The sequence below is a fragment of the Sinocyclocheilus grahami genome, unplaced genomic scaffold (genome assembly GCF_001515645.1).
Source record: "Sinocyclocheilus grahami isolate Dianchi unplaced genomic scaffold, SAMN03320097.WGS_v1.1 scaffold111.1, whole genome shotgun sequence".
In the NCBI taxonomy this organism is placed as follows: Eukaryota; Metazoa; Chordata; class Actinopteri; order Cypriniformes; family Cyprinidae; genus Sinocyclocheilus; species Sinocyclocheilus grahami.
The window spans coordinates 543,229-569,429 of NW_015505290.1; the positions used below are offsets into that span (position 1 = coordinate 543,229).

Below are 26,201 nucleotides of genomic sequence, written 5' to 3' on the forward strand. Positions count from 1 at the left end.
TTTGATCTTTGCCTGTTTTCTTGGATTTCTCCCTCTCGTCTCGCCCCTGTGATTCTGTCTGCTTATCAGTGACCTACGCTAGCCCTGTGACTATTCTTGTGTTTTGCCCGCCATATACCTGTTTGCCAGTGTTTTGACCCTGCCTGTTTACCACGTCTCTTAAATAAAGCCTGCAGATGGATCCACATGTCTCACGTCTTGTCAGCCCCGTTACAATAATAGTGTTTAATAGTGATAATAATATTTCTTCAGTAGCAAATCAGCATACTAGAATGATTTCTGAAGGATCATGTGACACTGAAGACTGGAGTAATGATGCTGAAAATTCAGCTTTGCCATCACAGGAATAAATTACATTTAAAATATATTAATATATAAAACTTTTAATCTTCTTTTATTTCACAGTGTTGTTGTTGTTGATGTTTGTGTGTGTTTAATTATTAGTTTATTAATGTTCACAGTTACTACAGAGGAAATTAAATGTTTGCTTTGGCAGAAATTTACTCGGCTTCAGAATTTATGAATTGAATCCCTTTCATTTCTGTCTGAAGTTGAATTGTACACAAGTACAGTACAGAATGTTGAATTACAGGAAGTGAAATTTGACTGAATTAAACATGTAATGTGGAGTGGAGGTGGGGATATAATCACCGTATCAACTACTTTTTTATAGCTACTACTGTAGATCCAGTAAACAAATATGCACACACTGTACCTTTAAACTTCAAGACTTTGATTTGATTTTTAGCTTGATTCAAATTTATGTCATTGTCAATTTAGTTCTAAGTGCCGCACAATCTGATCAGTGATCAGTTCAGTGGTGTTGCACGTTCTGCAGATCATTTGATCATCATGCAAGACATTTGATTTGAACAAGGGTTGCACATTAACCTTCTGAGACCCTGCATCCTCATATGAGGACATTATATTTTAGTGCATTTCTCTGAGACTATACATGCCACATTCAGGGCTTTTCAGAGATACTAAATGTTTTGATGTTTCACCATGACCACCCCCTATCCTTGGTCTTCAAAAATGTCTGATATTAATTTAGTGACACTCTTATGGAAATATGATAATATTGTGTAATTATCATTTAAATCTGACAAATTTTTAAACTGTGTGTCAAAAATCAACATCTCAGGAAAATGTTATGGGGTTTCAAATCAAAATATGACTTTGTTTCGAAACAGGACGTTGATTTCATACATGTCCTCATATGAGGACACCGGGACTAAAAGCATATTTATTACACATTTTGGGAGACACAACAAATGAATAGGGAAATAAATTATATTTCAATATTCCTATGAAATATTATATATTATTTTGAAAATCTTGTCAATTATTACTCCCATTATTACACTTCTTTTTTCATTACATGTTGCCCCAACAATACATTAATATGCAAATTAGATTTAGTTTATAGATACATTATATATAATGAGAAAACCTGTTTATGGCCATTTTACACACATTTTGTATATACAGAAAAAAGGTACATCAAATCATTCTGTTATAACATAGTTGAGAATTATCTTTATACAAAGTTTGGTTAAAAAAATTCCTGAAAATGTATTGGTGATTAAAAAAAAAGAATCAATTGTTTTTGCCTATGCATGTTCATTCATGTCTTTTTTTTTTTTAATGAGTCCCGATGTCCTCTACCAAGTACGTAGCATAACTTATGAATGAAATATAATTGTCTAATTATTATTATTTTTTTACTGCTCTAAACCAGGGGTGCCCAAACTCGGTCTAAAATAAAATTATACAACAAGACTAACACACTTACTCTTAAGAGAAGATCTACTAAGTTGTATCTGTAGTCTGTATCTCAGACAGAACACAAATGGAGTCAGAACTTAAAAAGAAACAAAGGCCATGAAGCCCCTGTCCACGGTAAATCTTGTCAGTCAATCTTTAGGTTTGCTTATTTGTGTCTACCTGGTTGTGTCTAACATTAAGACAGTGTTATAAAAGGTCTCAGATTGTAAATAAAGTACATGTAGCTATTTACATGTATATTAATTGACCCAAATTATGTAAAATCGGCTGTTGTGCAGAAGCAGCAAATGCTCTAAGGACACAGAGGCCTCTAGTGGCTGAAACCGGAGGCTCTGATACCAATATTCAACGGGCTTTGGAGAAGTTAGGCTAGCAAATCACAGCTCTCACTTTAGTTAAAAACACTTATTTACAGGAAGCTAGGTATTTGTAAGTGACGCCACATCTGACAGCTGGAAAGTCCCAAAGCTGTGGGACCACTAAACTTGAACTCTTTAATTTGATATTTGTACATTAGTTATTTCAGTCAAGCAAACAAAGTGACAGTCGCTACAAATCGAGTTGTTTGATTTATGTTTGATTTATGAAGTGCTCATAATGCTGAGAACAAGATTAGTTGAGCAGATCAGTCAGCGTAAAGTTAATTTTAGTTACTATCACTCCCACTAGTGCTTAAGGGCAAATGCCATAGACCACGGAAGAGGAAAAAAGAAAGAATTACAGTCTGCAGGTGGTTTGGTTAGATAAGAGGTGGACAGTGTAAGAAATAGCCCCTCTGGGACAGAGCTATGGCAACCCTGATAAAAGGTGAGAGGCTAGGAGTTTATACATCCCCGAGGGGCAACCAAAGACTGTTCCACAAAATCAAGACATGTCTCTAAGTGTTTGCACGCAACGGGTAAGGCACAGTGTGCCACGGTGCTAATGGTGGCATCACACTGACTGTACGCAGAGAAGGTGCTAGCTGTCCCTTTAAAAGGGGAACGCTTCTTGGCTTGGAGTCCACAGAATGTCTGGAGTCGATCCAAGCATTTCCTGTCCATCAGAGCTGGACTCACTAGTCATTGCTGACTCTGGTCAGCGCTGCTGGTCCTCTGTGGGTCTAGAACAGGCACATCCTATTAGCACTGCCACAGGCCTGTGCTTCCCATAGAAAACATGCTGTAAAGTGGCACACACCCCTCCACAGGGGCCTGACTGATACATGGATAGCATTACGAATGGCACAGAGACAATGGCAGAAATAGCTTGACCAGCACTAGAGTAAAGGTTTATTTGTCACTGGCTGAAAGTTGAACATGTAAGAGAACAAGAACAAAATCCAGCATGACCCTCGTGTCTTAGAAGATATGAAGTTTTGTGCTTCGGTTGCTGGGAAAGACAAATTTTAGTATACAGTTTGTTTTCAGGGCTCTAGACTGCAAATAAAATGGTCGCAAAAAGTTGATCAGTTTAATGTAAATTTTATTTCAAATGTAGTCTCTATTAATGACAGTTTGGAAAAAGCAATTGTGAAGCAATTCTCTTTAATGTGTCAGTCAAAAGAAGATAAATGCTGAGAACAAGATTAGTTGAGCAGATCAGTCAGCGTAAAGTTAATTTTAGTTACTATCACTCCCACTAGTGCTTAAGGGCAAATGCCATAGACCACGGAAGAGGAAAAAAGAAAGAATTACAGTCTGCAGGTGGTTTGGTTAGATAAGAGGTGGACAGTGTAAGAAATAGCCCCTCTGGGACAGAGCTATGGCAACCCTGATAAAAGGTGAGAGGCTAGGAGTTTATACATCCCCGAGGGGCAACCAAAGACTGTTCCACAAAATCAAGACATGTCTCTAAGTGTTTGCACGCAACGGGTAAGGCACAGTGTGCCACGGTGCTAATGGTGGCATCACACTGACTGTACGCAGAGAAGGTGCTAGCTGTCCCTTTAAAAGGGGAACGCTTCTTGGCTTGGAGTCCACAGAATGTCTGGAGTCGATCCAAGCATTTCCTGTCCATCAGAGCTGGACTCACTAGTCATTGCTGACTCTGGTCAGCGCTGCTGGTCCTCTGTGGGTCTAGAACAGGCACATCCTATTAGCACTGCCACAGGCCTGTGCTTCCCATAGAAAACATGCTGTAAAGTGGCACACACCCCTCCACAGGGGCCTGACTGATACATGGATAGCATTACGAATGGCACAGAGACAATGGCAGAAATAGCTTGACCAGCACTAGAGTAAAGGTTTATTTGTCACTGGCTGAAAGTTGAACATGTAAGAGAACAAGAACAAAATCCAGCATGACCCTCGTGTCTTAGAAGATATCAAGTTTTGTGCTTCGGTTGCTGGGAAAGACAAATTTTAGTATACAGTTTGTTTTCAGGGCTCTAGACTGCAAATAAAATGGTCGCAAAAAGTTGATCAGTTTAATGTAAATTTTATTTCAAATGTAGTCTCTATTAATGACAGTTTGGAAAAAGCAATTGTGAAGCAATTCTCTTTAATGTGTCAGTCAAAATAAATAAATGAATAAATAAATCACAAAACGGGGAATTGTTCAGAGTGACTGATTTCCCCCTTAATACGAAGTCATTTGTCAATTATGTTCCATTATTAATGAACTGACAGCTATTACTTGTTGTAAAGAATACATATTCTTTAAAAAAAAAGAAAGAAAAAAAAAATATATATATTTCGTAAAAAATATTATTGGTCATTGATTAGCATAGTAAGGTCCAAATATCTGTCAAATTGAAGATATACTAAAACCATATAAACAAAATATACACACACACACATACACTTAAATATATGATATTTAAAATAAATATGTTAATATATATTTAAATAGGCCGTAATATTCTTACAAAAAAAGAGTGACATTTATTTTTGCCACAATACAGTACAAATCTGAACAACCATCTTAGTTAAGTGATATACACATTTTCATTCTGTGTACAAGCTGTTTGTAACATTATTTTTTATAACTGAATTACAGTGTTACTTATTTAGTTTTATACTATTTTGTGTACCATTTAAGATTTCATTCTTTTGATTGTAGCATTCTCATCTTTGATATGCTCTTTTTAAATATCTTTGAATAAATCTTTCTGGCTGTTCTTGTTAGATATGATCAGGATATTCCTTTACTAATATTGTTGCACAGCAGTGATGCACCAGCATCCAGAGAATAACTATTAATCTTGCTCAAATCAGAGCTATTTTGAACCAGCAGAAGCAGGTCAATGCCATGAAAACATACAGTTTGAGATACTCGCATCCTCTACAGTTCCAATGAATTATCTTCAAACCCACTGAAAAATTGAAAAGTTTTGAAAATATAAAACTGCCGAGCAAGCAGATTTAACATAAGGTTAGTATTGTGTTAAAGAGTAATATGTGATGTTGATGTGTGTGTGTGTGTTGTTTTTTTTTACTCCATATATATACAGTATATTATGCTTTCATGAGTTTGGAACCTGATTCTGCAGTAGATGCTGTTGGATTACTACAATTAAAAATGTTTTTTTGGACATACTACTCATGTTTCTTAACTTTTTCTTTCCCAAAAAGCCTTAAAGAAGACTATTATTACTTCATTAATCTAGAGAAAAATGAATTTGAAATGCATTTATTTCATACTAAGTATACTACAAATACAGCTACATATTTATTCACTTAATTAAAATACCCTGCAATTGTACTTTTAGTATACTAAACTGGTATACTTATACTGCTTTAATTGTGCGGAAGTAGTGCTGAAGTCCAACTAAAGATATACTGAAGTATATTTGACTGCGCTAAACTGGAACTACTGCAAGTATACTTAAGGTACAATTTGAATATCTTGCATTTAAAGACCAATGCTATTCAAAAATAATACAGTCCTCATCCATAGTGACATTAAAACACATTTTAAGCTTAACATGGCTTGTGCATTTGTGCACAAGTAGTACTCCAAATTATTATTATATCAGCATATAAACAGATATTATAATTTTATATCAGTAAGTCCTGAGCGATATGTCAGTAAATATATTAAATAGATTTGAACTATACTTAGTATGAAATAAATGTATTTTAAATATATTACTTTTTTAGCACAAAAACTGACCTCAGATGAACTCTGATACTATTTGATTTGCTAGTTGATGTTGATTTCTTTTAAAGAAATATAGATATATTCATAATAGTTTTTTAATTAGGGACAAAGGATTTTGATTGACCTGTGACCTATTTGTTTGTACACTTGCTGACCCATGGGTACTGACTTATGTACCTAAAACACCCTGCATAATGGATCACACACAGTTTCAGATCACTGTTTTCATAATTAAAAATTAGTGTGGGAAAATGTATACACCAGATGGGTTGACTTCCCATGGCCATTAACCTTTAATTGGTATGGCTTCAATCCATCATAACACATTTCCTCATCAGATCTTGGCAGTTGTAATAATACCTGCTGATTTAATTTCAGCCAGATATTGCTGATCTCAATCAATTAGATTCTGTCATATTGTAATCAACTAGCAGCACAGTCTATGTAATGTAGCAAATTATTTGCATGTTTTTCAGATTGACAGTGTGCAAAGTCTGCTGCAGTGCCCGAGCATTTTGGTTTGTGTGGGACGTGAGCCTTTCCACCCACTCCTGTTGGACAGCTTCAGGAAGAACTCTTACGACAAACTTCCAAGACTGAACACAAAGCAATGCTCTAGAGTCTGCAGTGATGAAAAGGGGGCCAAGAAAAATGGTAGGTCACACTGCAAAAAGTATTTTTCATCTTATGTTACAGTAAAAACGAACTAAACATGCTCAAAACAACATAAATTTGCTTGAAGCTAAAATTTTAAACAGAAGAGAATAAATGTTCAGTTATGTTTAGTTTTTCTAACCCGTGTGGTAAAGTTTTATTTTATTTGATAAAAGTATTATTTATTTATTTGTTTTACATTTAAACTTATGCTTAAAACAAGAAAAAAGTATTTGCCGTTGGAACAAGAAAAAGAAACTTAAAATGTATACTAGGGCTGCACGATAAATTGCATGCGATATTTAACGAGCATCTTATCAGTAAAGCCGGTTCTGTAATCAGCGGTAAATCTCCATCACGTGTGTGCTTTCACATTGAGCAGCATTAACTTTATTCATTAACATTAACATTAAATACACAGAGCTGTTGTTCACTGACGAGCTGCGCAAAACCACGTTCATATTTGCGTGATTTTTTGCGCAGCTCGTCAGTGAACAACAGCTCTGTGTATTTAATGTTAATGTTAATGAATAAAGTTAATGCTGCTCAATGTGAAAGCACACACGTGATGGAGATTTACCGCTGATTACAGAACCGGCTTTCTGACAAGATGCGCATTAAATATCGCATGCGATTTATCGTGCAGCCCTAATTTATACCAAGACTTGATTTCTTATACAGCTTAAACAGGATGTTTATTTTGTAAAAATAGAAAACAAGAAAAAATCTATAAAATTGTATGATGATTTTGTATATTTATTGTAATAGTTATTTACTTTACTTTCTTACTTGTAGTGAACTTTGGACTTGAAACTAAAAGAAGCGTCATCCATCCAAGGTGTGATTCAAGCAACAGATCAGCAAGACTATCCATCTCATCTGAAAAGTTGTTTCCCAATGGACTTAACTCATTACCACCAGGGCACAGAGGTGCTTGTCCTCATCCAGGAGAAAATACGATGGATGATGACATTGAAAAGCGAGTTCTGGTCAACAAAGACGGAAGCCTGTCAATGGAGATGAAAGTGCGCTTTCGACTATTACACAACGAGACATTGCACTGGTCCACAGAAGTGAAGAAGGCAAAGAGCACTTTTAATGAATCCCCTATTGTACCTGATGATGCTTGTTCCCTCTCGCATGGCAGTGCAGAGAGCTGCTCAGAAGCGGATTCTCTCTCTGCTGGCGATGGCGATCTAGCAGATGAGACATACAGCACCAAACGTTACCAGAGACACTTTGAGGAGCCACATTGCCAGCACTGTTGTGCTCACTGTCAGGAATATGATATCTGGAAGAATCCTGTACCTCCTGATCAAGGATCAGTAAGACGCATCAGATCTTCAAGCTCAAGTGCATCCTCGCGGAGAATAGTGTGCAAAAAGGCATCTACTGACAGCATACGCACAATGTCCAGTGAGGAGTACACAGAGCATGTAGTGGAAAAGGCAACTTGCATTCAACGGACCTTTGGGCAGCAGGGTGACTCCACAGTTGAACAATGTACCATCAACCATTGCCACAGTCGAAGTGAAGTACGCTCAATGTCCCCTAAAACAAAGAGCAAAAGTGCTGTAGAAGACAAGCGTGAGAACACTCATGTATCTGAAAATGACAAGAACAGACCTGATGTCATATCCTCTAACCTCCCTAAAGATCAGTTAAGTGTTCAGATTACTCAGCCAGTGGAGGAAGAGGAGAGGCCTGTATCTGTTGTGAGTTCTTCTTCTCAAATTTTAGCATCACTGAAGGAGGATCAAGATGATGAAGATGCTGACCTTTCTCTGAGCACCTCGAGAACATCCCATGGCCAACAGGAAGATAAGGAGAGCAAAGATGCAGAACCAAACCCATGTTCTACTACACCCTGTAAATCTCCTGCATCTCCTGCACATTTGTCACCAAGACCACCAAGCAAAGCTTCATCTTTAGGACGGTCTAAAAGATCCAGAAAGTTGGTCAGTCCAGAAGTAGATGATGAAGAGGGCAGGTCTGAAGCATCTGCTTCACCCAAAGCATCATCTGGATTAAAAAATTTGGTCACCATGGATTTAGCATCTCCAGGAGATTCTGAATCAATTGATCAACTAGAAGACATTCAACACAAAACTGATGTGCAAGATGAAGAAAAAGAAGAAAGGGCACCAAGCGCGCTGTCAGCCAAATCAAAAACTTCTGTGAAGTCACTGTCTGAGTTATCAGCCTCTTGTGAGAATGAAAATGCCGCTGAGTATACTGGAGCAAACAGTGAAATAATAGAGGAGCGATCCTTGAGTGCTATCTCCATAAAATCCAATATCTCTGGAAAATCAAATAGAACAAATGTTTCAGATGTACTTGAAAAGGATGGAAGAGCACCCAGTGCCATGTCAGTAAGATCTCAGAGATCTGACAAATCAAGAAAAACCGACATCTCAGACAATGTGTCTGAGGGACAAATCTCTGAAGTAAGAACATCAAGTGCTATGTCTGTTAAATCAAATATGTCTGTAAGGTCAAAAGTATCAGATGTTGGCTTTGTTGAGGCTTTACAAGACAATGTTGAGGAGAGGGCCGTAAGTGCTGTGTCATCTAAATCGAATATTTCCGCTACATCTAGTCAGTCTAAAGAGCCACAGTCTGATGGGCCATTAGATGAAAGAATAGAAGAAAAAGCTTCAAGTGTTAAATCTGGAACATCAAACAAGTCTGGAATCAAAGTGGTGCCAAATGATGATCAAACAGTGGAGAGGGCTCCCAGCTCCATTTCGATAAAATCAAATATTTCTGCAAGATCAAAAATGTCAATTGAGCTGAGCGAGCTTAAAGATCAAGACAGAGCCCCCAGCAGCATTTCTGTAAAATCAAATGTCTCACATAAATCAAAGTCTGACATGTCAGAAGCAGCATCTTTCCAAGGAGATGAATCTTTAAATTCAGTGAAATTAAACACACCTGAAGCTGAAGCAGCTCCTCAAACAGAGTTACCAGGGGAGAGACCACCAAGCTCTGTGTCATCAAAATCAAATATCTCTACAAGATCCAGAATATCCAAAAATCTTGAGGTAGACCAAGACGAAGCACAGGAAAAAGAAGATGTTCAAGAAAGAGCATCAAGTGCTATTTCAGTAAAGTCTACTACATCTGCAAGATCAAGGAAATCTGAAACAACACCAAAATCAGGAGAAGAAATGAAGGAACGTGCTCTTAGTGTTATGTCAGTCAAATCAAATGCTTCTTTAAAATCAAATAAGTCTAAGATGGAGGAGGAGGAAATAGAAAACAGAGCCTCCAGTGTTTTGTCTGTTAAATCTGAAGAAAAATCTAATCAATCAGACATAGAGCAAATGGAGAAAAGACCATCAAGTGCAATATCAGCTAAATCAAATGTTTCTGTAAGATCTAAAGGGTCCAAAATGTCAGAGGTGGCAGGAGATGATGATCGATTATCTGCAGCAGCATTGCATACCTCTGAAACATCAAATGAATGCAGCACAGCACCTGAAGAAACCTGCAAAGGCACAGAGAAGTCACCAGACAAAGAGAAAAGAGCACCAAGTGCATTGTCAACAAAATCCAGTAACTCTGCTAAATCCAAGAAATCCAAAATATCTGATATGGCTGATGATATTGTAGCTGGAGATAGAGATGATTTGAGATCTGCAAGTGCAATGTCCTCTAAATCGAATGTATCTGTGAAATCAGCGGTCTCAGAATTGGTCACAGAAGAGCCTTTAGAAGCACAGGACCAAACAGAAGAACGGGCTCAGAGTGCATTATCAGCACAAACCAATCAGTCAGGAGTGACTGTAAGTGAGGGAGTTGAAGTTGCAGAGGAACGGGCACTGAGTGCCATGTCATCTAAATCCAATGCTTCTGAAAGACCAAAAAATTCCAATAATTTAAAAGTGCCAACTGCTTTGCCTCAAGCAGCAGAACACCAAACAGTGAAACGAGCTCAGAGTGCATTGTCAGCTAGATCAAGAGTTTCAACAAGATCCAATAAGTCCAAAATTTCAGATGTTTTAGCTGATGAGCTTGTTGATGTGAAAGACGAAGAAGAAGAGAGAGCTTCAAGTGCTTTGTCTGCAAAATCCAGCATTTCCGCAAAGTCGAAGTCAAATGCTTCTGCAACAGACGTCAAAGCTGATGACAAAGAAAAAGGAGACAGAGTACCAAGTGCTATGTCAGGAAGATCTGATATTTCTACCAAAACCAGTATCTCTGCAAAATCCAAAGCATCAAATGTTTCAGAAGTACCACCAGAAGAGCCTGATGATGAAGAAAGTGAAGTAAAAGCACCAAGCATTACTAAATCCAGCATTCCAGTAAGATCCAATAAGTCAAAACATTCAGAAATGGGTACTGAAGAAGAGGTTCAGAACATAGAGAGACCTCCAAGTGCAATTTCAGTAATATCTGATGCCACACATGATGAAAATGAAATGACAAATGACGGTGAAATTCAAGAAAGGGCTCCAAGTGCTGCATCTGCAAAATCACATTCCTCTGTAAGATCCAGAACATCAAAAGTTTCTGAAATAATCATAGATGAGCCAGATAAAGAAAAATTAGAGAGGGCACCAAGTTCTAGGTCATTGAAATCTGATGCCTCTGGAAAATCTGGTCCAAATGACCCTGTCAATGAAGAAAAGGAAGCAAGAACAGAAAGCGCTTTGTCCTCAATTTCTGTAAGATCAAAAAAGTCAGAAGATTCTGAGATAATCAGCAATGTAGAGCGGAGAGCATCAAGTACAGCATCAGTTACATCTGAAACATCTGCAAGATCTAAAAGGTCAAATATTTCTGTAGTTGCTCCTAAAGAAATTGGAAACACAGATACTGGAGGTGTCCGAGCATCAAGTGCATTGTCTGCAAAATCTTGTGCATCTGAGAAATCAAAATGTTCAGAAAGAACAACTGAGGAGGATGAAGAAGCAAGTAAAGTGGTAGACAGAACAACCAGCTCTTTGTCTGTGAAGTCAAATCCATCCATAACATCGGATGCCACTGTTAAATCAAGTGTTGTGCCTACTAAATCAAATGCTTCTGCAAAATCCCTCCTCTCAGAAGCTGAAGAGCCTGACAGAAGATCAACAAGTGTGGCCTCTAATGCATCTGCAGAAACTAAAATGTCTAAAGCAGAACCAAAAGCAAACCGTTCACGAAGCAAATTGTCAGTTAAATCAAATGTATCTACAAGATCCAAGAAGTCTAACGTTTCTGAGGGTGAGGACCATACACACACAAACACTGAAGATACAGAATTAAACAGAGATGAGAGTCCGTGGTCCGATCACTCAAAAGTATCTCAAACAGAGAACTCAAATGAATGTATTTGTGGTGCAATAAACAAACCATCAAGTCCAGTGGCATCTTCTGAAAAAAACTTCGACCATGAAGAGATACCTGCAAGTCCTCTGTCAAAAAAGTCAGCAAAGTCCAAAGTCAGTTCAGTTGGTTCTGACTCTGAAAGAGTTTTAACACCAACAAACACCTCAGTTTCTATTGGGATTGTTGAAGACCATGAGGCTGATGATGTCGAGGAAATAGATGGAAGTGCTGTTTCAATTAACTCAAGAATGTCTGCTTCTTCAAAGACTGAACTATGTGGTAAATCTGACCAGTGTTTATCAGAATCTTCAGTAGAAATCACAAATGAAGCAACACTGACACCAGAGGAAAGACCTAAAAGTTCTGCATCAGCTAAGTCAAATGTCTCAGGTAAATCGAAATCCAAAAGCTCTCATTGCGGCTCAAAATGTCCTACAGACACAATTCAGGACGGAGATGATGAAGCAAGTAATAAATCCTCCAAAATAAAGTATTTAATGACATTATCTGTAAGCCAACCATCAGCCAACAGTTCAGTGAGGCAGAGCTCTCAAACCCAGGGGATTCGACCATCTAGCAAAGCTTCCGATATGTCTGTACACACTGAAATCAAAGGTCAAGAGAAAGCTGAAAGTCCAGATGTTACCCATACATCTCAAAGTGTCTGTTCAAAATGCAGTTCTACACAACAGAAAGAAAAAATTTCACGTGCTTCAAGTAAAATCCAAAAGCTCTCATTGCGGCTCAAAATGTCCTACAGAGACAATTCAGGACGGAGATGATGAAGCAAGTAATAAATCCTCCAAAATAAAGTATTTAATGACATTATCTGTAAGCCAACCATCAGCCAACAGTTCAGTGAGGCAGAGCTCTCAAACCCAGGGGATTCAACCATCTAGCAAAGCTTCCGATATGTCTGTACACACTGAAATCAAAGGTCAAGAGAAAGCTGAAAGTCCAGATGTTACCCATACATCTCAAAGTGTCTGTTCAAAATGCAGTTCTACACAACAGAAAGAAAAAATTTCACGTGCTTCAAGTGCCTCAGCAATCTCAAACTCTGAGAAATCCAAAACGAAAGAAGGAAATACTACAGAAATGACTGACAGACAAAAGAGTAATATATCCAGTTCATCTCGTTTGAAAGTAAAGGGTCAAAAGAATGATGTCGAAGCTACAGTTGTTAATGAAAAAAGCTATAAATTAAAAACCAAGTCAACACAGAAAGTTGAAGACAATGCACCCAAGTGTCATTCAGCGACTTCTGTTACCTCAGGAAACCAGCTAAGTCCTAAAAAACCTAAAAAATCCAAAAAAACTGTTATTCTACTTGGAAGCTCTAATGATAGCATGTTATCGCAGACTGTCCCTGCTCCAGAACCGAAAGAAGAATGTATTGACCATTTGAATGCAGCAGCAAAAAAACCTCAGTCTTGTAGATCTGATACAAATGTCAGTGAAATTAAAAGTGAAAAAAGTAGCAAATGTAGAAAAAGAATTGGAAGTGGCTCTTCTTGCCACAAGATGGATGATGACATGTCTGAGCTGAGTCCTTCTTGCTTGCCAAATGCTTCTCCAACTGAGGTGGTGAATGAATGGTTGAGGAAAATCCCATCAGACACCACCTTGTGTGATTTGGGCGACGAAGTCCATGACAGTTATTATTCGATAGAGCCACTTTGCACATCACATGTGCCATCAGGAGATGATAATCAGCATGGAAGTTTGCGGCCGAGTGATGTTACCAAGATTGAAACACAAAATGAAATGGAAGATGCTCATGTGGTGAATACAGAAGGGGCTACTGACAAAAAATCTCCTGAAGTTGCTGAGGGTGATCACTCTCAGAGAGGGGATGAACCAAAGATATTTGATTCTTCGGTTCTGGTGATGAAAGTCTTGTTGAGCCCCAAACTCGACCGATGCAATAGCCTACCAGAGGTATCTTCTGTATATGGACGTAAGCTCAGTGCATCAGCGCAAGGTCTTCTGGATTGTTTGGCAAATCTTCAGTTGTTAGACTTTGGTCCTAGTGATGAAGATGGTAAAAAGGAAAAATACCAGGAGCTCATGAGCATGCTCAAGTCTCTTTGGCTTTGTGACCCATCTGGGGAAAGAAACAAGCGTCTGGATGAGGAATTCAAAGCCAGGTCATCCTCAGGGGTAGATGTTAACAGTGGCTCAACAGGTTCAGGGAAAAGTAGTGTCAATGATGGCACTCAAGCACAAATCAACACAGAATGTGAAGTCCTGGAAACCCTGACAAAGGTACAGGAAGTTGATGAAACAGTAGAAGGGGAAGCTTCAGAAACGCCCGGATCAAATGATGATTCAGCCACTCCAGACATAGCAAATCAAGCTCAGTTAACCCCAGAGACAAAGGACACAGATGAAGGAAAGCTAAAAGATGATGTCCCAGGCTCTGAAGAGACAATCAGGAGTAATGATAGTCCCAGAGAACTCATTGAAACACCTCTTTCCTCAAACAAGAGTTCTGGGAATAATCCCAAAAAAGAGGAAACTGAATCAGACCGTCAAGAGGACACAAGTTCAGGCAGTGCTCCAAAACAACAAAGAGGTCAGTTATCAAAAAGGCTTTCTCAAGACCCAGATCCTGTATGGGTTCTGAATTTATTGAACAAGTTAGAAAAGCAATTTATGACACATTATGTTAACGCAATGGTTGAGTTCAAAGTCCGTTGGAATCTGGATGACAACGAGCAACTTGATGCCATGATATGCGAATTGCAAGATGAAGTCCGCAGACGGATACAATCGAGTATAGACAGGGAGCTAAGGAAAATCCAAGGCAGAGCTGGAAGACCAAGACCACCAAAAGACACAATGTCACGTGAATCTACCATTCAAACAGAGCAAAGGCGAAGACGTCTGAAAGTGATGCGCAACCAATCAGTTGATCCACAACCTGCTAAAAGTGACGATGATTATACAATGACAGGGACCGATTTCAGCGATCAACGTAGCGATGATGAATATTGTCCTTGTGACACATGCTTGAAAAAGAAAATGGCATCCAAGCATGTGTTACCTGTGGAAATGCTTAATTCTGCCCCTGTGATGATGGACTTTGATTTAAGAAGAATTCTCCAGATGAAGAAATCGGCTCCAAACAATGAAAAGATTGAGGAGTCTGCCAATGAACAAGCAAGTGAGATGGAAGGAGAAAATGCAGGGCTTGAGGCTGTCAAAGAGGAGGATGAGAAAGAGGGGGCAGATAAAGAAAATCTTGCTTCCAGTGCTCAAGAAATTGAAGATGAAAAACAAGAATGTGAGGAGGGTGAAGAAGAAGACAGTGCCTCTAGCTCTTATGTAGAAGATAGTTCAGAGAAACAATCAAATACACCCAGACATTTAAAGAGAGATGTGGATGAAATTGCTGAGATGTCTGTTAACACAATGACTGTGCAACAAGATGAAGAGCAAGAAGAGACTGAGACTAATTCTGATTTAATGGCTGTCAAAGAAAGTGCAAGCAGTTGTAAGATTAATGAATTAGATGAAAACCTGGCAAATGATGACATTAGTGAATTTGATGACATAATGCAAACTGAAGCAGCAAAGGAGGAAGCATCTGAAGAACACACTGAGGATGAATTAGAACAGCAGGACAAGACAGCTGATGATGAAACTGCTGAAGAAGGGCAAAACGCAGGAACCGAATCTGTTGAAGAGAGTGAGGCCACTGCTGAAGCAGTAGCTGCTGGAGAGAATGACATAGCTGGTTGTGACACTGCAGAAGAAGGTGAGACAGCTGAGGGTGAGACAGCAGAAGATGGACAGAACTGAAGCAGCAAAGGAGGAAGCATCTGAAGAGCACACTGAGGATGAATTAGAACAGCAGGACAAGACAGCTGATGATGAAACTGCTGAAGAAGGGCAAAACGCAGGAACCGAATCTGTTGAAGAGAGTGAGGCCACTGCTGAAGCAGTAGCTGCTGGAGAGAATGACATAGCTGGTTGTGACACTCCAGAAGAAGGTGAGACAGCTGAGGGTGAGACAGCAGAAGATGGACAAATGGCTGAATACAAAACTTCAAGAGATGGTGAGGCAGCAGAAGATGGACAAACTGCAGAAGCAGAAAGCACTACAGAAAATGGACAAACTTCTGAAGATGTAACTGGAGAAGAATGTGAGACTGTTAATGATGACAATGCAAAAGAGCATGAGATGGCTGAAAATGAAGTTCTGGAAGATGGACAAAGTGCCGAAGATGAAACTGGAGAAGAAGGTGAGACCATTAATGACGAGATTGGAGAAGTGCATGAGACATGTGAAAATGAAATGGCAGAAGATGGACAAACTGCTGAAGATGAAACTGGAGAAGAAGGTAAAACAGTTAATAAAGACACTGCAGAAGAGCATGAGACAGCTGAAAGTGAAACTGCAGAAGATGAAACTGGAGAAGAAGGTGAGGCAGGTAACGACGACACTGCAGAAGAGCATGAGATGGCAGAAAGTGAAACTGCAGAAGATGGACAAACTGCTGAAGATGAAACTGGAGAAGAAGGTGAGACAGTTAATAAAGACACTGCAGAAGAGCATGAGACAGCTGAAAGTGAAACTGCAGAAGATGGACAGACTGCTGAAGATGAAACTGGAGAAGAAGGTGAGACAGTTAATGAAGACCGTGCAGAAGAGCATGACACAGCTGAAAATGAAATGGCAGAAGATGGACAAACTGCTGAAGATGAAAGTAGAGGCGAAGATGAGACAGTTACTGAAGACGCTGCAGAAGTGCATGAGAGAGTTGAAAATGAAACTGTAGAAGAATGCCAAACTGAAGATGAAACTGGAGAAGAAGTTGAGACAATAAACAACGACACTACAGAAGAGCATGAGACAGCTGAAAATGGAGAAACTGATGAAGATAAAACTGCAGAAGAAGGTGAGATGACTGAAGATAAAACCTCAGAAGATGGACAAACTGCTGAAGCAGAAACTGTTGGAGAGGATGAAATAACTGAAGATGAAACTGCAGGGGAGGGTGAGGCATCAGCTAAAAATGAATCTATAGACAAAGGAGAGACTGCTGAAGCTGAAACTGAGAGCAATATAGGTGATGATGAAACTGCAGAAAAGAGTGAGACAGCTGATAACAACACTGTAGAAGAGCATGAGACGGCTGAGAATAAATCTGTAGAAGATGGGCAAGCTGAAACTGCAAGAGAGAGTGATTCAGGTGAGGAGGACACCGCAAAAGAGAGTGAGACAGCTGAGGATGAAATGGCAGAAAATGGCCAAACTGCTGAAGCAAGAGAGGGTGAGACAGATGGTGATGAACCAGCAGAAGATGAGCAGAATACTGAAGCTGATGCAGTCGAGGGAGATACAGCTGATAATGAAGCTGTAGATGACGAGCAAACTGCTGAAGCTGAAACTGCTGAAGAGAGTGAGACAGCTGAAGATGAAACAGAAGCAGAGAGAGATACTGCGGAGGGGACATCGGTTGAAGAAAGAGGAACTGATGTACAAAGAGCCAATGAAGAAGAAGACAACACAGATGATGCAGGAACTGCAGGAGGTGTGTCAGCTGAGGAAAAAGAGACTTCTGAAGTAGAAACAGCAGATGAGAGGACCACTGAAGCTGAAACTGAGATGTCTGAAGAGAAAGCTACTGTTGAAGATAGCAACATGGCTGAAGACAAGAATGCTGTGGTAGAGTTGGCAGAGCAAACTCCTGATCATGAGACGACTGGAGAAGAGACTGACAAGAGTCAGTCAAACGATGAGGAAGACAAGGAAATTGTTAGTTGTGAAGCAGAGGAGGATGTTCTTTCTCACATTGAGGACACTGAGAGTCATGATGTCTTGACTAATCGTGCGGTAATTGAAGATGAAACACCCCTTAAGAACAATGGTGACATTGTTCTAGATAGTGTTGATGATAAAGGTGAAGAAAGTGATAAAGAAGATGATAATGTGGAGGTAATGGCAAACAAAGCTGGTTATGTGGCCAACACTGGTGAATCAGCTGAAGCTGGTGATGAAGCTGAGGATGACACAGAGCCAGATGTGGAGACAGATGAAGGGAAGCATAATAGAAACGCTCTACCTTTACAGCCTCTGTTACAGCCAAAACTAAAAGATGACAAACCAGATGGATCAACTTCATTTAATGTTTTGGTAAAGCACAATTCAGAGTTTGAAGATGGTGCTGATGCTGATGTAGAAGACTCAGAAACAGAAGAACACAACCAAGTCATAGATTTGAGTTCTGAGTCAGAAAGCAAGCCACAGAGGAAAACTGCACATAAAACCTTCAAGATGCTCATTCACACTCTGAATTTCCTCAAACTCTCAGCCGCTGGACTACCAAAGAGCAGGGAAGAGGATAATGAACATGAGGTTGAAGATGAAGAGACTCCAGAAGACGGCAGTGATGATGCAGAAGAGAGTTCCTGTGTGGAGAAAGATGAGGTGGAAGAGAATGGAAAGGAGAAGGGCAAACTCTCAGATATTACAGAGGACACAGCAGAATCTGAGGAGGACCAGACAAATGAGACTAGTGATGATTCAGAGGACCATGAATGGGAATCATCTGAAAATTCCTTGCAAAAGCAGATAACAAAGTCATCCCAGGAATCTCAGCCAGGTTCCTTTGAGGAAGTTCCCGAGGAACAGGCAAAAAATCAGAAAGGTTTAAATCATCTGAAAGCCAACTGGTAGAATCCTTCTTCAGCATAAAAGAAAAGAACCAAAGATGCTCTTTAGCATGTAAAAATGGTTCCAGAGGGGTTATTTCTCTATTATCCTTAGACCTTATAATAATTATCATAAGTTAGCCCTTTGGATTCCTTATTTTATTGATCAAAGAGTAACATATAATGCACTTTACTTATTATTCACTTGTGATTCCATTATATATGCAGATTATATATGCAAAAGCACTGCATTACTGCTCAGGTACAGTAAAAAGGGAACTGCTGAAACTTGAAAAGCACATAAAGCTCTTCTAACTTGATGGAAGGAAAATTGTTTAGAATTTTAGTATATTTATGTCAGAACAACATATTGCAGTTATTTATATTATTCACTCAGTTGTAAGCCTTAGCCATTGGAGGGACTGTTGACAAGGGTAAATTATGCATCATAGTTACTGTATCATACTGTATATGTATGTACTGCTATACAAATGTTCCACAGTGTAAATGAAAAATCACACATCAGAGTGACATGTAATGGAAATCAGGGGCATAAACTGTGGTTATGAGTGCACGAGAATGAATGTATATTGAACATATTTGAATCTGAATGTTTGATTCATTGTAGCAATATGAATGATCTAATTTACTCGTAGGTTGCTTGTGGGAAAGCATACCTTTAAAAACATAAACATTTTTTTATCCCTGCTAAAACATGAGATGTCCATTCCATCTGACTTAGTCAGAATATGTACACTAATGCTTACTTTTAAACTAAGTGCACTGAATGCAGATGTATATGATTGACATCACCAGAAATCACCAATATGTAGCATATTGTGTATTATAAGGATTGAGGTGCACACATCAAGCCATGCCTTAGATGTTTTGCCACATAAAGGACTGTACATATAATGGACTATGTTGTCTGTTTTGTTCACACAAAACTCTAATGTGAAGTGATGCAGATGGAAATGTGGTTCCTTCATTGCAGTTTATTTTCTGCTGGCCAAACGCTTAATGGTTAACTGAAATACAATACATTCCTTGTTACTTGAATGTACTAATTTCCTGCCTGAAATAAATACTGTATATTCAAGCTTAAATTGTTTTTATTTATTTATTTATTGTTAGTTGTCAAGCAAAAAGGTTGAGTTCTAAAAAAAAAGAGAGAACATTTTCTAGTTTTAAAAGAAAGCCCAAATCTCTAGGATGTACTGTACATGTCTACATATAGAATCCTTCCAGAGGGATGCTGAATAATTGAATTATGGGGTCATTGTTATTTAAGTTTGTCACTAGCAAGCATTAGCACTATAATAATGACTCCCTGTAGATACCTTTGGCCTGAGCTGATGGTGAAATAGACTTTCATTACTCTCTAATCTCTCTATAACTATTTTCACTTGTCTTCCAGTGAAATGCATTTTCTGTGACAGACACCTGCCACTCTATTACTCTTCACTAAATCAACTGTCTACTTCCATTACAAAAGCCCTGTTGCTTTGGTCACGGTGCCTTTCAGAAGTTTTCAATAAGAGGGAAATTATTTCAAGGGAGCTGACTTTGTCTCTGAACCTTCAATAGATCATACCATGACATTCATGACACAATAAAAAATACCCCCTGAAAATATTGAAGGTGAAAATCAGCAAACTATTAATAACCTGACCCACCTCATCCATCAACCACCTAGTTAAGAGTCAATTCCCAGCCAGTGAGACATCTGAAACAACCTGCATTTTGTTTTTGCTCTCCAACTTTGCTGTTTTTAACAGGCCGGCCGGTTTGCTGAACAGGGGCAGAGCCCAAGGATCCCATGACAAGTCCAATTACTCAAGTTAACGCCCCCCAAAACAGCATCACCTGTCCAGTCCATTAGTCTAATATAGATATTTGTAGACTAAATTGTGTGTATATTCAGGGACTTTTAATTACTGTCTCTTTCTGACAGGTAAGTGTGTGGCTGGTTATTTGAAACTGTCCTAAGAGACTTCATTCCCTGCCTTTGCTTGCTGGAGTCATAGGTATATACAGCCCCATTGGACAAGTCTGATGGATGGTCCTCTCTAGTTGAGTTTCCATCCTCTGCTTCCGGAGGGAACGTGACATAAATAATTGGTGTCACTCCCATCGACCGAGTGCCACACTCGAAGGCGGGGCTGAAGCCGCTGACAAAACACAGCTGTCTAATCTCACAAGTTCTCACCATATCCTAGAGTGCCTTCCATCTCCTTACAGAGAGACGATGAGACCATTTGCATTTTAGCATCATATAAAACAAGACTAGAGGAAGAACATAAATAATTGCCAGTATGCAGGCAATACAGAACTTAGGTTATTGCTTTAACGTTTAACTTTATTTGTAATAGTACTTAAAGATTTGATAGCTTTATATTCAAATGTTGCAACAGAAATTGCTTAATTGCTTTTAGTCTTATAAGGATCAAGGAGAGAACACTTATAATATTAATTTAGTCAAAAATACATAAAAAGTGCAGTACATACATTAAAAAAAAAAATATATATATATTTATTTATTTATTTATTTTCCGCATAGAGGGTGCAATAACTCTTTTTAACTTTATTTGTAATAGTACTTAAAGATTTGATAGCTTTATATTCAAATGTTGCAACAGAAATTGCTTAATTGCTTTTAGTCTTATAAGGATCAAGGAGAGAACACTTATAATATTAATTTAGTCAAAAATACATAAAAAGTGCAGTACATACATTTAAAAAAAAAATAAAAATATTTATTTATTTATTTATTTATTTTCCGCATAGAGGGTGCAATAACTCTTGTCTTGTATGGAAGCCTATTTCCACCATGGAATAAAACATTCAATTAAAATTCAAAATTTAACAATTCCAAGTTTAGTTTTCAGAATTCTGACTTTTTTCTTCACAATTCTGAGTATGTATTCTTAGTATATCTCACAGTTCTGGGCTTATATCTCACAATTCTGCCTTTTTTCTGTCAGAATTGCAAGAAAAAAGAAGGAAAGAAATTGCAATTACATTTATTTTTATTGTATTTTATTTTTATATTTTAAAATTGTATTTCTATTTTATTTTAGAAACATGCTTCCATAGTCCTAATATCATAATGCCGAATAAAAAAGCCTATAGGACGTTATTTCCTAATTAAATTAATGCACTTATAATATTCTAAAAACTTTTGTCCGACAAATCAGTCAAATCATGTAGTGCAACCAACATGCTGGAGGAAAAACATTAAACAGGAAATTATTTCATTTGATCTTTGACAAGACAGGTTCAGGTTGTAAATTCAAGGTGTAAATTCTTTTTTACATTTTGTTGAAAATGGTAAACATTTTTCAAAACCATATGAAACCAACACATAGAAGCACATTTGTGACCCTGGACCACAAAAGCAGTCTTAAGTCGCTTGGGTATATTTGTAGAAATAGCCAAAAATACATTGTATGGGGCAAAATTATAGATTTTTCTTTCATGCCAAAAATCATTAGGATATTAAGTAAATATCATGTTCCATGAAGATATTTTGTAAATTTCCTACTGTAAATATATTAAAACTTAATTTTTGATTAGTAATATGCATAGCTAAGAACTTAATTTGAACAACTTTAAAGGCGATTTTCTCAATATTTAGATTTTTTTGCACCCTCAGATTCCAGATTTTCAAATAGTTGTATCTCAGCCAAATATTGTCCCATCCTAACAAACCATACATCAATGGAAAGCTTATTTATTCAGCTTTCATATGATGTATTTCGGAAAAATTGACACTAAAGACTGGTTTTGTGGTCCAGGGTCACATTTGTGAACTAAATACTATTTTATCTTAAACTTCAATCAGTAATTCAGTATAGTTTTAAATACATAGTAGTTTAGCCTATATGTGAAGAATATGATAACTATTAAATGCATCATAATCAAAGTGAAGAAAGTGATGACAAATGAAGAACATGGAGTTACTCTGAGATTAGAAATTCTAATTTTTTAAAGATTCAAAACACATTTAGCCGCCTGCTGCCTATGTGACAGATCAGATAACTAAACACTTCTTGGCTATTGCTGGCATTAAGAGGCTTTGGGGCTTGAACTTGAGCTGATGTCCATGGTTGCCCAAACATGGCTGTAAATGTGGATAAATAAGAAGGCTTGCTGGAGGAAGCACCTGCTCCCTGACGGGGGTTATTTCCACCCTCAACACTGGGATATACAGACATCTATTCCGGAGGATAATACGAGGGGTTTTTCCCTGTTTTTCCCTGTTTACCTCTGAGTGTTATGCCTGCAGCCAGCTGCAAAGACCCGCTTAGTGCGACTCCACACTCTCAGGCTTCCAGATGTTCCAGGAAAAACAAGTGTGCCAGCCTGTCGGTCAGGAGAACAGACATTTTAAGCTGTGTGCCAGGACTTCCTGCCTCACACACTACACAGGTGGATGTCAGTTACAAGTGTAACAGAGCACACTTGTCCTTTTCAGTATTTTACTGAACCCCAAGCATACAGAGCATTCAGACCGATTATTCACAAGAAAAACAATCAAAATCAGTTTATATATTATAGTGATTTTAGAATGTGCATATATGATTTATACTGTATATATTTACTGAATAAGATCAAAATGTACTTTCATAATTTTTTTATGTTTTTGATTGCTGATTCTTAAATATATATATATATATATATATATATATATATATATTACATATATATAGGCTACATACACACGCAGATGGGCAATATGCTCTCAATATTTTTCCTTCCAAAAAAGGGACTACTATTTTTTTTCTCAATAATACTGAACTTGACAGGACAAAATAGTGATATTAATAAAACCAATAATATTGATTAAAATGGCCAGTATGACAGATCAAAATATCAAGTCACTATTATCAAAAAGGGAAGTGACACACCATAGAAAATCATAAAATAAAGCATAATAAAACATAATAATTTTAAAAGCAAAAATTTAGTTTATCTTTATTCTGTAAAGCTTATTTTACATAATGTCTAATCAATCCTGGCATGTCTTTTTACTGTAGGATATGGCTCCAGTGCCAAGGACATGTCTTTTCAGATCACAAACTCCTGACAAAAACTGATTCCACAGAGGAAGTACCATGTATAAAGCAGTCCTGGAAGCCAGGGCTAAACAACAGGCCCTTGAGAGCATTGTTCGGTTTACTGCTATTGTAGCCGATGTGTCCATGGTCTCATTTAATAAAGGACGAATAAATGAGTGAGTCCGGCTTTCTGGCTTGATGTGTGAGAGGGGCAGAGCAGTTTTCCCACACGGTGAGAGGAAGAGAGAAAATGTTCTCACAGTAGGCTGCTTTCCCCCCTTCCATTGAGGAAGCACCCTACAAGGCTGTGAATAGGGGCTTCTCTTTCTCTTTTGTCCTCAGGTGCTGCTTGATTGGCACAGTTAGGACTGGGTGCACGCAAACAGTATGAGAGAGCAGAGTCTTTCATCTACTATAGGCCTGCAGTACCTGTTGTTTGATGAGTTCAGAGTCTCTAGATGCACAGTTACTAGCCATTTTGACTTGGATGTGTACTGTAGAAAAAAGGGTGTTTCACAGCAATGCCATAGAAGAACCATTTTTGGTTCCCCAAAGAATCTTTCAGTGAAAAGTTCTTAAAAGAACTGTGTTTTTCTTAGACGGAAGAATATTGAAGAAGCCTCTAGAACCTTCATTTTTAAGAGTGTAAGCTTATTTTTGAAAGTCAAAGTACCTTAAAGTCTTGGCCCAAAAAACAAACAAAACATTTCCAATGTTATCCAGTGTTAATACACAATTAATTGTGTTTTATTTTAATGAATAATTAAGAAATATATATTTATTTTAGTGCTGTCAAAATGATTAATCGTGATTAATTGCATCCAAAATAAAAGTCTGTGTTTACATAATATATGTGTGTGTGCGCTGTGTATATTTAAATGTATATGTAAATACACACTGTATATTCACTTTGGATAAAATCATCTGTAAAAATGAATAAATGTAAAAGCAAATTCATTTAGACAACAGGCTCCACTATATTTTGGGGCAAGCTGTCACAATGGAGGATCACATTAAAATGCATATTAAGCTTTTAATCCATAATTTTATAAAAAAATTGAACCCAGAAAAATATCAATGCATTGATTTTGCCAACACATTTTGTAATTGAATAAAATTGTAATGTAATTCTATTTCAAATATATTCATTATTATTATATAAATATTAATAAAAATAAAATATAATAGTAGTCATTTTGTATAAAAGTATTGGCAATTATATAGTTGACTATTGTCAGATGGTATGTCAGTGTGTTATATTATGTTTACTTAAATAACTTTTATAAACAATAAATAACCCTAAGAAATATTCAGCAGAGTGTTAAGTATGACAGCACTGGTCCCTGTTTGGCATATATTTATGTTCACACACACCAAACACAATAAGATGGTGCAGGAGGAATTTTGCTGGGTTAGCATATTGTCATGAATATGGGCAGGGCACGGAGGTTCTCTCGAGCCACAATCTCTCTCTCTCTCTCTCTGTTCCTTCGTTTCCACTGTTATTCAGGTTATACTGCTGGACAGGATGCAGCGTCTGGGGACATGGGTTGTGGGGACGCAGTATCTGCAATCTCTGGGAAAACCAGAGTGGGAAAAAGATGAATGTGTTACCAGGACACCCTCAACAAACTCCCTTCACACACCTGCACTGCATGTCCGAGGGGCCCCTTACACTCCACATCACATACACAGGTGGTCCACAAAAAGCTGGCCTGACGGTGACGCTGGTACTCTCCATTTATGTGCAATCAAAAAGTGATTCTGATAGGAAAACAGGAACTGACAGGAAACAACTTTGAAGCGATTTAAAGTGAACGGTACTTCCTTGATATAATTGTTTATGTAGTTCTCGTATTAATATGATAAATGTCTTCCTGATTATATGGGAAAAACAGCATTTGCTCAGGATAAAATGGTTAATCAACAATCTATTGTTTGATGTTTATAATAGTTCATTTCCTTTGTTTCTCAGAATTCTTCAAATTATCAAGTGGAATGATGTCATATACGCAATGTCATATATAACAAAGAATTTCACAGCAGGTCGCATGCACTGTATACATTTTCTTTAACACAAGCTATAAATTCTTTAAAATCCATTTTCTAGTAGAATCTAGCAGAATCATAATTAAGACAATAGCCTATGTAAAGTCAGATGAAAAAGATCTTAGATGGAATGACATTTTTCATTATGAAAATTAAACCGAAAACAATGAATGTACATAACAAAACCATAACATTTCTGCTTTAAAAAAAATTCACATGAACAAAATCATTTAAAATTAGGAAGGCTTTTGGCTAGTATGTATTCAAGTAGCACATAGATATTCGAGCAGATAATATTGATAACATGATGCTTGTATTCAGCTAACACAGTGGTTCCCAAACTGCAAAGGCTGCAGATTATTTAGCAAAATAATATAATGCAAGTCAATATTTCAAATCATATATATAATTTAATTTTGCAATCAAGGTCATGTCTGAGAGGGTGCGTGTATATATTCATAAGAGAATCATGAAAAAATCGTTTCCTCAAAAATATGAAGCAGCTGTTTTCAGCATTAAAATAATCAGAAATGTTACTGAGCAGCAAATCAGCATATTTGAATCATTTCTGAAGGATCATGCGATTTAAAA

At 37.7% G+C, this 26,201-nt stretch overlaps 1 protein-coding gene across 1 annotated transcript in view; it reads left to right on the forward strand.

Annotated features, from left to right (window-relative positions):
* The window catches only part of LOC107589053 (titin homolog), a 24,817-nt gene extending 5,246 nt beyond the window's left edge, over nt 1-19,571 (forward strand). Inside the window, exons 3-6 of the mRNA XM_016277362.1 lie at nt 6,348-6,525; nt 7,321-12,374; nt 12,721-15,532; nt 15,672-19,571. Of these exons, the coding sequence (XP_016132848.1) occupies nt 6,348-6,525; nt 7,321-12,374; nt 12,721-15,532; nt 15,672-18,526 (10,899 nt within the window). The 3' untranslated portion in view covers nt 18,527-19,571. The remainder of the gene's footprint in view (nt 1-6,347; nt 6,526-7,320; nt 12,375-12,720; nt 15,533-15,671) is intronic.
* Nucleotides 19,572-26,201: the final 6,630 nt, after the last annotated feature.